At 52.1% G+C, this 15,765-nt stretch overlaps 1 protein-coding gene across 2 annotated transcripts in view; it reads left to right on the top strand.

Moving 5' to 3' along the window:
- Positions 1–3,720: 3,720 nt before the first annotated feature.
- The window catches only part of Tgm2 (transglutaminase 2), a 29,446-nt gene continuing 17,401 nt past the window's right edge, over positions 3,721–15,765 (top strand). The window contains exons 1-4 of one of the 2 annotated variants that reach the window (XM_031372575.1): positions 3,721–3,856; positions 6,791–6,970; positions 11,023–11,265; positions 15,632–15,750. In XM_031372575.1, the coding sequence (XP_031228435.1) occupies positions 3,847–3,856; positions 6,791–6,970; positions 11,023–11,265; positions 15,632–15,750 (552 nt within the window). In that variant the 5' untranslated portion in view covers positions 3,721–3,846. Of the gene's footprint in view, positions 3,857–4,045; positions 4,061–6,790; positions 6,971–11,022; positions 11,266–15,631; positions 15,751–15,765 lie in introns of those variants that run through there. The other variant, XM_031372576.1, reaches the window with a different exon arrangement.

Below are 15,765 nucleotides of genomic sequence, written 5' to 3'. Positions count from 1 at the left end.
AATCCACATAAAATCTGGGTACCACAATACACACCTGTATGCAACCCCCAGTGCTGGTCAGCATGGACAAGCAGAGGACATTTGACATTGATCTCTGGACAGAGTGCTGTTGGCCTTCCAGTCAGAGCATCATCATTCTCCACCCTTCACTTCCCCTGCAGCCTGGATGTGCCATCCTCTCTGAAGGCCTGCAGGGTCTGGACGACCCCTTGACATTTCCATCCATCCTCTGTGCTAATAGCCCCACCGCACCCCCCATTACAACCAAGAGGAGTGGCCCAGATGCCTTGAGTCCCTCACACCAGATCCTGCTCATTCCTGTTAGTCACAGTTGGTAGAAGAGGGAAGGCCTCATAGTACCCTGTCTCTGTCCCACCCTTCTGTCCCCCTTCCATGTAACTCAGAGTCAGCTCTGGCCTGGGGACCTTTGCCCTAGGGGAATGAATAATGTCTGAGAGCCCAGTCAGGCTGTGTGACCTCAGGTTTGCTCAATCTCTGAGTCTAACCTTCCCCTTCTTCCTTTCCTTTCTTGTTAATTTTCCCTTCATCTTCTCCTAACTCATCCTTTTTTATTTTATTTTTTTCTGTAACATCAAAGGCATTTTAGGCGCTCACAGTCCGTGACAGACCACAGTCAGATGCGTCAGCCACAGCCCAGAGAGCCTCCCTTGCTGGGAGGAGACTGACAAAGGCCCTGAGGGCTCCCCTATGGCTGGTAGAGACGAACCTTTTATCTGACGCACTTGACTATGTGACGTCAGGCCGCCACTTCACCTCTTGCCTCTCTTACATCGTTTAACAAATGGCAAAACTCATGTAGTGAGGGCTTCCACAGGATTCATGGCCATAAATGGAGAATTCGAGTATCCAAAAGCTCACCTTGGTCACTACTGTGACACAAGCCTCCTTCCAGATGAGACCCAGTACTGAGGACAATAGGATTCAGTGCTCTGGCTCAGGCACACAAAGTCCTCAGGGGACAGGGAGCCCTCTGGAGCATCCCAGCAAACTGTTCAACACTGTGACCTGCTTCTCATCCCTAGGGAACCCCACTTTGCGAGGAGGTACCAGACTCTTTGCAGACATCATCATAAGGAAGTTCCTGGTGATGTTCATTGATTCTTTACTATGTGACCAACACCGGGTAGGCAATATCTAATCCCCTCAGCTGGAAATGTGTCTGTTTCACAGAGGGAAGAACCAGAGCTCAGAGAGGCCTAACAGCTTGAGGATGCTCCCACAAGCAATAGCGAGCTCATACTCTTCCTGTTCGAACAACTGCACAGTCTGTTCCCAGCAAAGTATGGCAAAGGGCTCCACACAGTGCTCTCCAGGGACCTGCAACCCTTGACCACCTTCTCCTCACTACCAAGGCACTTCTGAGTCTTATTTTTTTAATTTAAAAAATAATTTAGTTTTATGTGCATTGGTGTTTTGCCTCCATGTGGATCTCTCTGTGTGGGTGTGTGGTGTCTGTGTGAGGGTGTCAGATCTTGGAGTTACAGACCGTTGTGACCTTCCATGTGGGCCCTGGGTGTCAGATCTTAGAGACAGTTGTGCTTCCATGTGGGGATCGGGAATTGAACCCAGGTCCTCTGGAAGAGCAGCCAGTGCCCCCAACCGAAAGTCATCTCTCCAGCCCCCACGTCTGAGTCTTATCTGCCCCTGTGAGGTATGACACAGCAGGGTCTCACAGACTTTCTCAACTGAAAACTGAAAACTGAAGTCAGAATCGGGCAAGGGACCCAAGTCACAGGACTGGGAACCAAGTCTCTGAGTCCAGCTCTGCTCTGGTCCCTGCCTGACACCTTACTTAAGTCAATGGACCCAGCCCAGTGTGGCTTAAGGCCCTAAGTCATCACTCAGGTGCTATAGTTCTGTAGAGAGAAACAGAGAAAGGATGCAGGGCTGGCCATGGAGTAAGGGGCAAGTTAGCAGTTTCATGCCTAGTCCCTCACAGGCACCCTAAATAACTGGTGGGACACCCCTACCATCTGCTCAGTGAATCACAGCTTGCTAATGCCTGCTTCATTTCCATTAAGGTCTGACCCCATCCGGACCTCTCACCCCGTGCACGGTGACCCAGTGCATGCCTCCATTGTACGGGTGGGAGACGCAAAGGTTAAGGGAGGCCCAAGCCACACCACTGTTGGGGAGCCCAGACGGGGCTTTAAGGAGGAGGGGCTGCCACCATACAAATAGGGACACAGGGACACTGTGATAGCAAGAGTGACAGGGCCTCCACATCAGCCTTAGAGGGGCTAGCTATGGGCCCTAGGGTCGTTGGATCAAGGGGCTGGACAACTTCATAACATTCCTGTTCTCTGAGGCAGTCAGGGTGGAGACAAAGGTAGGAAGAATGCATGACTGGAAAGGTCAACAGAGACATCTCTCACCTTCTCTGACAGGGCTGACACCCTCAGGCCAGTCTGGGCTCAAGAGTCCCTGGGCATTGGCCACTTTGACTATTCCCCATTCAAACTCGTGCAGAATGAATTCTTATTCCTCTCAGGATGGAATGGAGGCCCCCAAAGATGAGATACCTCCCTGAGCCCCTAGCTGTCAGGGGCAGAGTGGGTAATCAAGAATTGCCTCTTGCCTGATTGATGGTCACTCGCCAGCTCCTCCCTCCGATCCTTCACCAGTCACAGGGAGCAATTTCTATAACGACCACCATAAAGTGGGTGACCCTGGGGTCCCCAAGGACTGTATGGGCTTGTCTCCCGGCACCCTGAGTCACACTCAAATAAAGCCTGAGGGTGTCTTCTCAGGTCAAAGTGGCCAGTCATGCATAGTGTTCCAGAAAAGGGGCTAGGGGGATCCACAGGCTTAGGCCTTTTCAGGAAGTCCTCCATTCAGGCTCCATGGTGGTAAGGGAGCATAGCAAGTTGGCATCAGAGAAGCCAGGATGGCAGTTGGTCCATGAGAAGGGTCAGAGGTATGGTCCCTGGGCTCTTCCAGCTGTAGGTCACAGTGGGCTGGCTACAGAGAAGGGAAGCACGGGGAGGGGATGGGAAAAGGGATTGGGGAGTGGATGGGCCAGCAATGGGTGGGAGGGGGATTAACAGAATGAGTGGCTGGGTGGGTCAGGAAGGATATGGGTGTCTGTGGGTGTCCGCATGCTAGTACCTGTGCCCCTGTCTGCCAAGAGTCTGTAAGCTCCCACATCCAGATACCTACACATTTGAGGGCTATATGTGGCTTAATGGGAACCCAGCCCCATGTCTGGCTATGTCTATGTCCTGGCTGTCTGGGCTTGCAATGTGACTTAGTGTAGGATGTTGATTTAATCATTGTGTATCCAAAAGTGTTAGTTGATTCTGTGGGACTATGTGTGGATCTCTATGACTACCTGTCGGCTTGGTTATGTGTGTGTCTGCTCCATGTGTATGTGTGTATGGTGTGTTCCTGTGTTTGCAAGCAGTATGTATGTGTATAGTGTACATGTGTTTATGTGCATGTGTATATATGAATGTGGTATGTATGTACACGTGTATCTGTGTGTGGCATATTCATTATGTGTGTGGAGAGGTGTTTGTTCTTGGCCACTGGTTTGGCCTGAGAGTCATATCTATCTGTCTCATGTTCAGTGTGGCCTTGGTCTGATTTGGGTATTCGTCGCGCGCTCCAGGCGTCTGTTCCGAGGTCGCCCTGTGTCCAGCAGGGGGCGCTCCCGACAGTCTTAGTTCCCGGACCGACAGACGGCGGTGTCCGCCCCGCCCCGCCCGGGGCCCGCCCGGCCGCCCTGGGCTATAAGTTCGCGCCGCGCGGCTGGCCCGCAGCACCGCACTGGTGATCCTCGCTTGAGTGTCCCGCCGCGTCTGAGCTGTCGCCGCTAGCCTGGCCATGGCCGAGGGTGAGTGCCTGGTCCGTGGGGAGGTAGAGTCGGGAGCAGGCTGGGCTGTCTCCAAGTCCCCAGAGGAGAGCGACAGGTGGGCCAATGGGAGGCACCTTGCAGGCCCTGAATTGTTGGCCTCAGTTTTCCCCACCCCAGGGCATAGCCGTTAATTCTGCCCTCTGCAGGAGGTGAAAACGCTACCCGGAAGGTGTGCTGGGAAAGGTAAGGTACTGTCATCGTTCCCCCAATAGTAATTAAGAGCTGGGTCCCTGCTGTGTGCCAGGTGCAGAGGAGCCACTCAGGGATGCTGGCCGGCATGGATTCCTGGCTGATTCTGTGGTCCCAAATCGAAGGGATGCTGGCCGGCATGGATTCCTGGCTGATTCTGTGGTCCCAAATCGAAGGGACGTTCCAGTATCTGGTGGAACACCGCGGAAGCCAGGCCTGCCTGTTCTTTCAGGTCCTCTTGAGCCCTCGTGTTCTCCCAGCCCAGATCTTGATCACTTGTTGAAGCTCAGGGTTCCTTGCTGTAAGTTAGGGACAGTCAGAGCAGCCTTGGTACAACCACAGGGCTGAGAAGAGTGGGAAGGGCCCAGGGTCCTGCTCGTTTCCTGCCTGCCTCCTTCATGTGCTCACAGGTGTCCATATGTACATGGTAAGCACACGGAATCACATGAGTCAGGAGTTGTACAATGGAGGATGTTCTGAACACTGTCAGACCAGAATCCCCAGCTGACTATCAGGTCAAGTCCATTCAGGGATGGCATCTGCCTGCAATGTGACCTCGGGGAAGGGACTTGGGGCAAGAGAGGCCATGTGAAGAGGGATCTGAAGCAAATAGGGAAATTCCAGAGGTTAAACCCTGCTGTGAGGTCTTGGTCACTCCCTTGTCTGAAACCTCAACAGGCTGTGATGTGTCACCTAAGGGGCTGCTTATCCCTAAGACAGTTCCCATCCCTATCTCCAAAATCTGGGGGGACCTCAGAGATAGCCCAGGCTTACTGCCCTGGGGCTTCCTCCACCAAGGTCCCCACTGGCCTCTGTGACTCTGAACCCAGGCTACTGCACCCTCCAGCCTGTGTGGGCGGGGTACTCCACCCTGTCTCCCCAGGCCAGGGGATGGTTGCCACCAGGGTTCGTAGAAAAACAGACTTTTTTTTCTGCCTGAGCCTTCGGAAGTTGAGGACTTTGTGGGTCTTAACTTTGTGGTGTTAACTTTTTTGCTGTGGCATGGCCGGTCATGACCAGGAAGTCTTGCTCCAAATCAAAAAGGCACCTGCTGTGGGACCGGGATCTCAGACATTTCATTTGAGGTGGGTTTTGGAGAAGGCTTCTGCACTTCCAGGGCTTCCCTGAATTTGGAATTCTTGCACAGCAGGGGACCCTTCACCTGGACTGGACTGGACGACTTTGGCCAGTCCCTGCCCTGGGTCTCAGTCGAGACCCTGTCCCTCAGTGGCACTACATCTCTGAGAGTGTTGTGCCTTACTCTCGTCCAGAAGGACTCCCTAGTCCTGACCATGAGCCTGTTCAGATCCAACCCCACCCCCTACCCCCACCTGTCACCTAGAGCTTGCCCAGGTCCTCAGCTCCTCCTGGAACTGAGACTAGAACTTCCACAACACACACCTCTCTTCTGGGCTGGGGCCCGCCTTGACTTCTTATCGCCCTTTGAGGTTCAAGGGTAGGAACACTTGTCTAGGATCACAAAGCAACACAGCAGAATGAAAACATAGGTCCTTAATACTCCCGGGCTGTCGTTTTAAAGCCTTTTCTTTTGGAGAATACTGGGCATCTGTATAGTAGAGAGGAGAGCGTGATAAATTCCTCTCCCAACCCACTCCTGCCTCCCGCCCTGTGCTGTTCTTGAGAAGAAAATCTCATGGCATTATCAGCTGTGAGTCTATCAACACATGCATCAAAAATAAGGATCCTCCTTGGAGACAAAGTCAGCAGAATCCCCCAGTTCTCCACTCTGTCACCAGTTCCATTCCCAGCTGCCTGTCTCCTGCTCATAGTAAACGTTTAAAAATCATCTTGTGAAATCGGTCTTAATAATAGCCGTACATCACAATGGGCAGAACTCCTTCAGTTTCCCATTACAGGGTCTCCTTTTAAACTTTTAGGTGTTTTTTTTTCCTTCTTCTTGCATTTCATGTGTTAAGGAAACCAGGTCCTTTGCTGAAGGTCTCCCAGAGTCTGAATTTTGTTGGCTGTGCCTGGTTCCATCCTTGAGCCTGGTCCTTAGTCTATGGTATTCCCGGGACATTGAAAGTTAGGATGGCTCGGGCTGTCTTCAGGCAGGAGAAACTGGAGTTTAAGGCCAGACTGGGGCTACATAGTGAGATCCTGTGTAGCAAAGGGGGAAGGAGAGGAGGGGGAAGGAAGGGAAGGGAGAAGAGAGAACAGAAAAGGAGGGAAGAGAAGAGGAGGGAAGAGGAGGAAAGGGGAGGGGAGGGGATAAGGAGGAAAGGGGAAAGTTATTTGGTTCTGGCAGCAAATGCTGAGTTCTTTCAGTAGATCCCACCCCTGTGTAAATCAAAAGCCTTTGAGGGTTGTGACCGTGTGTGGTCTGCGTGGAGCAGGAGCATGGGCATGAAGTGCCGTGCTGTGCTTCACACACATTGATTTATTTAATGCTTGCCATGGCCCTGTAAGGTGGGTTCTGGAAACTGAGGCCCAGGAAACTTGACTTGCTGGAGATCACGTGACTGGGTCATGGCAGAGGCCTCTCCGGTTGCAAGCAGGGCCTTGTGATTGAAAGCCCTGTTGATACTTAGCCTTGCCAGACCCCTGCGATCATGGGAAGCTGTGGGTTGCAAGGGTTGGGGCTGTGGCTTATACAGGTGAGAGAGTGTCACCAGGGTCTAGAGAAGGGCACAGGGGGTAAGACCACAGCCAACTGAGAGATGCCTCAGTGGCTTATGCCTGCCTCTGTTTCTGTCTCTATAGAGCTGATCCTGGAGAGGTGTGATTTGGAGATTCAGGCCAATGGACGTGACCACCACACGGCCGACCTGTGCCAAGAGAAGCTGGTGCTACGGCGTGGCCAGCGCTTCCGGCTGACGCTGTACTTCGAGGGCCGTGGCTACGAGGCGAGCGTGGACAGCCTTATGTTTGGTGCTGTGACCGGTGGGTATCTTTGATTCCCTCTGTGTCCTGCTCCTGATGGAAACAGGAGAGATGAATTCCCGCCTCTCTGCGTGACCTCCTCCATCCTGTGGGAATCTCAGCTGTCATTCACCCCATTTCATAGATGAGAAACTGAGGTTCAGAATGGAAGAGGGAGAGGCCGCCTCGGGCCCTGCAAGCCTGTGTGTACTGGGTTACTGTTTTCCATAGCTCCCTGCCTTGGAGTTTCATCAGGATCTTCCATAATCTTTCCCACACTGAATAACCTTCCCATCTCTTCTTACCAGGGATCCTGAGAGCCCACTGGGCCTCTGGGATCTAAACCAGCTCTGGGTGGTGGGGAAAGTCCAGGTGACTAGAGGTGGGGTGGACTGCTGACCTTCTGTGTGACATTGAGTTAGTCACTTAGGCTCTCTGAGCCTGGGTTTCATCAGCAATTCACACTGGAGGGTTCGGTAAGAAGGCCCTGGAAATGTCCTGTAGATGTTGGTGGCTGCTGCTTGTACCGCTCCAGAGGCTCCAGAGATGGGCAAAGGGGTGTTGGACCATGTCCACCCTATTCCCAATCTCTCTGGTTGACTGTTCTAGGAAAGTGGCCTTGAAAGCCAAATCAGTTGTCTACCTTCTGGTAGGAACCACTCCCTCAGGGTCAGCAAGGGGCCACCTGGCTGGGATTCTGGCCCAAGGGTGTTAAGGGCCAGCTTTCTTTGGCCTTTGAGGGTAGAAAGAGCAGTAAGCAGGAGCGGCCGCCCCAGCCCAGCTGAGGCTCTTTCTATCTGAGGGACGCTGATAAGCTTATCTTAGAGCCCGCAGGCTGCCAGGATATCCCCTCCATTCTTCCCTCCTCCCTCCTCATCCACAGAGGCAGCCATCACCCAGGGACACCACGTACCCTCACCTGTAGGCCCCTTTCTATCACTCGAAGGGTCCTAGCCAGTGTCTGGCCTTCCACTCTCTGTGGAGCAGAAGGTTGGTAGTGTTTGATTGTGCCGGGCTGGATCATTCTTGGAAAGGTGGAACAGTCTATACGCCCACCCCGATGGTCCCAGTATGGAAGCATAATGGGCTCCCATTTTGCAGACAGGGAGACTGAGGTAAGGCTGCTCAGATGGTTAAGCCACTCGCTCAGTGGGTCACACACAGTGGTTAGAGTCACAGCCGTCTTCAGTTCCTGACCCAGCTGTGAATTGAAGCTTTCTGTCACTTAACCCTGCGATTACCTGAGTGCCTGCCTGGCTTCAGTGTACCCCTCAGTGACAAGGTGACAGGTGAGATGGCAGCCTGAGCAGCCTGTGGGCACCCACATGCTCTCTCCTCCCTGACATAGCCTCTTCTTTCTGGGCAGTATAACAAAGGTACTTAGCAACTGGAGTTCAGTGCTGGGAGGATGTTGACCTCCTGAACCCCCAAGTTAATCTCTGCTCACCAGTCCCCATGGGTCACTTCCATCTGTAGGCTGTCGTGGTTTTCCTGTCCGATATCCAAGACCCTCCCGGGTGCTGGGGAAGCCTGAGGGACAATACCAGGAAGCCAGGCTCCCACCAGGCCAGGCTTGAGTTAGTGCCCAGCCCAAGCCTGGCTGAGGATCTCCTCCTCCATTGGAACTCTTTAGTTTATGCTCAGCCTGTCCTACCACTTTAGGGAAACTGAGTCCCAGACAAGGGAGAGAGTTAGTCAAGCCGTTCATTGAAGGGCTTTGTGGTCCCACCCTGGCTGTTTATTTTTCCGTAGGCAGTTTGGGGTCTGGTGGGCTCTGCAGCAGGCTCGGGCCACAGTGGACAAACAACCCTTGTGAAATGATGAAGTTCCCTCCCCTGGTGGAGGGTGGAGAGGCATAAGATGAAGCCAGCCCGAGGGGGTGAAGGGAGCCGCTGGGAGACTAATTGAGGGTGTTACCCTGGAAGCAGCCCTTTCCCCAGCCTGTCACCGTGGTCTGGGCAGTGCCAAGACCCCTTGGGTCTCTGGAGTTACATAGGTCTAAAGTGGTCATCATGGGACCCTTGGCCTCACCAAAACTACCTTGTAGAACCACAGCCAGGAAGTTTGCAAAGCCAGCTACGCAAGTAGTGGTTTGACCAGGGGACAGTATATCCTTGCCTGTCCCCCAGCAAGCCTTTTGGAAGAAAGGTGTGTGTGTGTGTGTGTGTGCGTGTGTTTGTGTGTGCACACACGCACTCACGAGTACATGTATGACTGTTCCCTGATAGAGAGGTGGGGCATGTGTTTCCTGACCTACTTTAGGGATTACCATTAACAGACAGTGGCCATGGGACCTGGTCCAGGCGGGTTACCAGAGTGACCAGATCATTGATCACCCAAACAGGGACATTTCTGAGAAGGTCAGGACAGTGCTGAGGCTGCAGGCAGAATTATGACTGACTGAGTTGTCCCGCTAACCCCTAAACAGCCTCATTCCCTTTGCCTCAGTTTCCACATTTGTGAAGTTACTTCATTGCCATAAAAGTGTCTACCTGTGTCTTGCTCGGCCCTCAAAGCCTGATCTTTGGCCTAAGAACTCAGATGTTTTGTGTCCCTTTGAGGGAGTACATCTGAGGCCAGTCCGTGCTGTCAATGCTTTCCATGGGCCCTCACTGGACCTCCCTGGCTCTGCCAGAAGGCATTGGTGAGAATAATAGGCCATAGTAACTACTTATTGAGCACTTACTGTGTGCCAGGCTTGCCTTCTTAAGGCTTCTTGGCAGCCTTCGACAGAATGACTTCATTCTACAGGCGTAGAAAGGCCCCATTTCACAGATAGTGGAACTCAGGCTTAGAGAAACAAAGTTTCTTGTTACAAGGTTACAAGCCAGTTTCAAACTTGGGAAAGGACCTTCCAGCGCGGTGGTCCAGGCCTGTTTCTCTGAGGAAGATACTGTGTGTCAGGAGAGGCTGTTTCTCTGAGGAAGATACTGTGTGTCAGGAGAGGCTCGGGGTCTTGGCTTAGCTGGGTGGCTCTTCTGAGTTCCAGAGCTGGCTGGTTTCTTTCCAAATGTCAGCTCTGGAAGTCAGGGAGGGTTTGAATGCCTCCAACTCAGCCCCTGGCACCCAGACAGGCTCTTGAGGCCCGTGTCATGCTTATTAGCTCACGGTTATATTTGGGCTGGCAGACAGGGAGGAGGGGTGAAGACTGGGAGGGAGTCCCTCAGTGAGCAGGCCCCAGTATTGTCATTAGTGGATGGCAGAGCCACAGGGAGGGGGTGGAGAAATAAAAATAAACTGTCAGGCTGCCTTCCAGCGAGCCAGAATGCTCCTCTGTTTCCTCGCTCTCTGCCCAAGGCTGAAGTGACCAGCCCTGCCCTCCTGTGACTCACGCCTGCCTGCATGGGCCAGGCCACCCCTTACCTGGAAGAGGTCTGTGTAGACTAGGACATAGGATGTCACCTACCAGGAAGCAGCATCTTTCGAAATGGAGCAGTGTAGAGGCCCATAGGCCTTAAGACCCCAGAAACCCAGGGTCTCATAAGAACCTCTCTAGCCCTCATCTTTCTACTATCTGGCAAATAAAGGGAAAGCCCAAAGAGTCAGAGCCCTCTGTAAGGTTTACAGGCTGTAGGGAAATGGTTGCCCTCATGTACCATGGGATTAGAACCCATAGCCAGAGGGTCCCCGGTAAACCAATGCTCCCCACCCAACACACAAGCCTACAGCCAGGATCTCAGATGTCCAGGTTCCTCCTACTCTGAGTGTGTAGCTCCGGGGAGGGGCAGTGATATGCAAGAGAAGGCTTCAGAGAGAACTGAGGGTCCTTGGCAATGTCCGCCTTGCTTGCTGCTGGTGTCATAGTCAGGCATGCGGAGCCTGTCCAACGTGATGTCACCTCAGATCCGAGGCAGACGACTGAGGCTCTCCCAAGCTGCACAGTCCTCTTTCTGGGGCCCTCACCATGAGCCGTGGCTACTTCACCAATGAAGAAACAGGCTTAAGGAGATGGAGCCTCTTAGCAAGGTTCCTCCGGTGCCTGGAGGTGGAACTAGACCTCGAACTCAGCCCTGGGAGCCTGGACAGTGTCCTGTCAACTCTTCACTCACAGCTGTGCCATCTCCTCCCTGCAGGCCCAGATCCCAGTGAGGAGGCAGGGACAAAGGCTCGCTTCTCGCTGTCTGACGATGTGGAGGAGGGATCCTGGTCAGCCTCAGTGCTGGACCAACAGGACAATGTCCTCGCGCTGCAGCTCTGCACCCCAGCCAATGCTCCTGTTGGTCTGTACCGCCTCAGCCTGGAGACTTCTACTGGCTACCAAGGCTCCAGCTTTGTGCTCGGCCACTTCGTCCTGCTCTTCAATGCCTGGTGCCCAGGTGAGCTATTTTCTGGGGAGTTGGGGAGCATCAAGAACCAATAGAGAGGGTGAAAATAAGCATTAGGTGGGGCAGTGTCAAAATAAGGATTCTTTTGACATCTCAGTTTATAGACAAGGAAGCCAGGTGACTTATCCGGCACCAAAGGATGCACCCCTGGTCTGGAGGTCCGTGAGTTCCTACAGCACTAGGAACCAGATGTCTGAATCTATTTGGCTGAAATCCCATAGACTGGCTAAAACTGTGGCTGACAATTCTGGGGGTTGGGAGGTACAAGATCAAGACCAAGGGGGTCATATCCAGTGAGGGCCTTCTTGCTGTGACCCAACTTGGAGGAAAACGCATCATGCAGTGAGAGAGGGAGAGAGGGCCAAACACTTCTATAGCCACCCCAACCTCTAGCTAATTAACCAGCCCTCGGTTAGAACAGGGCTCCATTCATCAGGTCCCTCCTCCTAACACCATTACCTCTGGGATCAGTTACAATGCAAGAACATTGCCGGCACAAGGCGGTGTTGTGCTTCAGGAGTTCCCATTAGGAGAGAGGTAGCCAGCTCACAGCCCGGGCCAGACACTGTGTTCCTTCTCTTCACGAGGCTCTGATTTAAACCCATCCAGGTTGGCTTAAGGACAGGAAACTGAACGAGGTACAGCAGGGCCCAGAGTCTGACTCATAGCTACCTCCTTACACAGCTGGCGGGGACACGTCAGCATCCTTGATGCTCTGATAGGAAGTTGAGACTCAGAGAGGTTAAGAGGCTCTTGGAAGCTCCTCCAGTCATCCAGGGGACAGTGGCAAAAAGAGAGGGGAGAGCAGGAGAAAGCCCAGCTGAGCTTCAGCATCAGGAGGAGGCCGAGCTGGGGCGCACCTCCCAGACTCAGTTTCCCCATCTCATCAACACCCACTCAGTATGACCGTTTTGTTTCTCTTTTTCTTCTGACACAGTGAAGCAGGAGGGCACCCTCAGGCTGTCCAGCCTGGGAATTCAGCGGCCTTTCAGGCTAGCCCTGAGTCTGGCCTCTCTGCTGTCAGGCAAACCCTTTCCCGGATCATTGCTTGTTTTCTTTTCTTCTTTATTTGGGGACATTTTATGGCATACTCGATAGAGAGGCTTTTAAAGTCCTTCTGGTGTGCCTACTTTGGTTTTTACTTCTAATTCCAACAGATGCCAGAAAAGCTTTTTTATCTTTTTATTTCACGCATTTATTTTTGAGGCAAGGTCTCATATAATTTAGGTTGGCTTCCAGCTCATGGTGTAGCTGAGGATGACCTTGAACTTCTGACCCTCCCGCTTCCACATGAAGCTAAAAATACACCCCTCACCCCATTTTGTAGGGGTGGAAGATGGCTCAGCAGTTAAAAGCACTGGCTACTTGTCCAAAAGACCAGGGTTTGATTCCCTGCACCCATGTGGTGGATAACAACCACCTGTAATTCTATTTCCAGGAGATCTAATTCTGATTTCCTTGGTGATACACAGACATACATGCCAGCAACACACACACACACACACACATACACACACACTTTTTTTTTTTTTCAACACATGCCACATGGACTCTACTCTGGGAACTCTATTGTCTGAGGTCTCGGGTTAATCTTAGCTCCGTCCATATACACTTGGAGAAATTGGTCCATTGCTCTTGTAAGTTGTTACTACCAAGATGGCTGCTAACAAACATGAAAGGCCAGGACTAGTATAGCAGGCCCATAATCCTAATACTTGAAGGCTGAGGCAGGAGGATTGTGCATTCAAGGCCAGGCTGTCTCAAAAATTGAAAAGTAAAGAGCAGAGTGGAGATGGAGCTCAGTGGTTAGTGTTTGCTTAGCATGCCTGAAGGCCTGGGTTCAATCAGCAGCCCTGAAACCAACAAAACCACAGAAGGACCATAGTCCAATCGGCTAATGTCTGGTTTCTCCTGCAGTCATCTTCAGATCTGTGCACAATGCTCTGAACAGAACTGCCCAGTCTTTCCAAGAATCCAAATGCCTTGTATGTTGCCCACATGGGCTGCACCTGCCCAGTGCCCCGTTAATAGCCCTGACCTGTGTTAAGTGACCTGTGTGGTGTCTCACAGATCACATGATGCAGGGATTGTTTGGAACAGAAGTGGCTTTGCTGAGACAAATTACAGTTGGTTTGGGTGAAGCAAGAACCCTTGCCAACCCACAGGCTTTTAGAGTTCAGGACAGGGAGAGGGCAGCTCCTGGGGATGTCCCCCTTCCTTTGGCCCAGTCTTACTCTGCCCTGAGGACTGGAGTGGGTCCCAGTCCAGCAGTACAATGAATGACTAAGATGATCCACATTGCAAGGCCTGGGGGAGGCAGGAACTTGGGCTTGGGCGGGGACAGCTGTAGTGGGGGGAATTTTCAGGATGGATGGGAAAGGGCTGATCTGCCTGGAAATGGGAGCCCCTGCCCTGGATCCAAGGCTACAGGATAGTACCAGCGTGGGTATGGCTTCATGCCCCCAGTGTAGTCAGCTTTCCCAGAAGTCAGAGCCATGATCCTAATATACCACACGTGCTAGCCACACTTCATGTAGTCATCCTGAGCCTTGCTTTCTCTTTCTCTCTCCCCTTCCTTCAGTGCCCACAGAATTCAGTGCTGTAAAGTTAATCCACACACATCCCTCCTACACATTCCCCTCACGCACACCTCCCTCCCCCTCCTTCCCTCCTCCTCCCTCACCTTCAGTCCTAGCCCCCGTCCCAGCTCTGGATTCAGAGAGCAGTGCGCACAGGGTGCCAATGCACTTGCCTTCCTCGATACAATGCAGAGGTGTGGACACTGTACAGGTCTCTGGAGGTCTAACCTTGCCTCTTAACAGCCCATAGGACTCTTTCTCCAGTAGGTCCAGCCAGGACTAGAGTTTGCCATTCTTTTAGGCACCATGAAGATATTTTAATTTCTTTTAAAGAAAATAGGGGGGTTGGGAATGCACCTAGGTTGGTAGGGTACTAACCTAGCTGATGTGAAACCCTGGGTCTGATCCCTAGGTAGTGCACATTTGTAATCCCAGCACTCAAGAAGTAGAGGCAGGGGGATCAGAAATGCAAGATTGTCTTTAGCTACATAGGGAGTTTGAAGTCAGCCTGGGATCCATGAGATCCTACCCTTAAAAAAATGGTTTTTTTAAGTAAATATGTCATTTGTGAGTTTTTAAAAGGTTTATATATTTATTTTTATGTATTTGAATACACCATTGCTCTCTTCAGACACACCAGAAGAGGGTATCAAATCCCATTACAGATGGTTGTGAGCCACCATGTGGTTGCTAGGAATTGAACTCAGGACCTCTGGAAGAGCAGTCAGTGCTCTTAACCTCTGAGCCATCTCTCCAGCCCCATTGTGTGATATTAAGACATCAACCATAGTTGAATTTTCTCTGTGATGGAGAGAGGACTTCATAGAGAACAGATACCCAGGCCAAGTGCTCACCAGAGTCATCATGAGGCTCTGGGTTTCCCCTTCCAGCCTCAGTTTCCCTGTTTATAATGCAGACATCATAAAGCCAGCCTGACCACCAAACCTCAACCTTCCTGGCTCTGTCGGTATCCTCCCCGGTAGTCACAGGGAATCCTGTAGCCCACGTTTTCTCTGGCACAAAGCTTTGCCACCTGTGCCCTCGGTTTACGTTGCCATCCTGCAGCCTCCTCCGTCACGTCTCAGGGAGCCTCCCTGACCCCAAAGCTGGCCACGCTCCACCTTCCTAGGACTGTGGTGACCCCTTCCTTGGTGGCCCTGGTGCTGTCTCTCCAGGGAGTGCTGCACTGTCCTAGCTGGCTTAGAGTTCTGTTCCCAGCACCCCACATCTGCCACACCTCTCACTTTTAGGCAACTCCAAGAGGTGCTAAGAGGGCCTCCAAGGCCTGGATCACACTGAAAATAAACATCAGAGCTGGGTGCAGAACCTTTAATTCCCTGCACTCAGGAGGCAAAGGCAGGGGCCGGTGGATCTCTGTGAGTTCGAGGTCAGCCTATTCTAGGACACCAAGAAACTATGTCTTGAAAAACAAACAAACCAAAACAAGTGAACATTAGGACCAAGTCCAGCCCCTCCCCCATTGTCTAGTTGGATGTCTTCTTTCTCAGTTTGGAAGTATTTTAAGCCTCAGTTTCCCCATCTTCAACATAGGGTTCATGGGAGAGTACATAGTAGATTCGTGTGTGTTCTACTTTCAGCCCACCTCTGGGCATGCTGGGAATGTGTGTATATTGACAGTCTTGTCTCTAAATGATATGACCTGATAATTAGTTTTGCTAATCGAGAGAAGCTTGGACCAGGGAGTTAGCTCCCAGCTGCCATGTTGTAGGGCTCCTGACTTGCCAGCTCAAGCTGAGACTCCTTTCTTCTGTCTACAGCGGATGATGTGTACCTAGATTCAGAGGCAGAACGACGGGAATATGTCCTTACGCAGCAGGGCTTCATCTACCAGGGCTCTGTCAAGTTCATCAAGAGTGTGCCTTGGAACTTTGGGCAGGTAGGACAGTGCCTG

This window comes from Mastomys coucha, unplaced genomic scaffold, assembly GCF_008632895.1.
Source record: "Mastomys coucha isolate ucsf_1 unplaced genomic scaffold, UCSF_Mcou_1 pScaffold15, whole genome shotgun sequence".
Lineage (NCBI taxonomy): Eukaryota > Metazoa > Chordata > Mammalia > Rodentia > Muridae > Mastomys > Mastomys coucha.
This window is presented reverse-complemented; position numbering and strand designations above follow the sequence as displayed.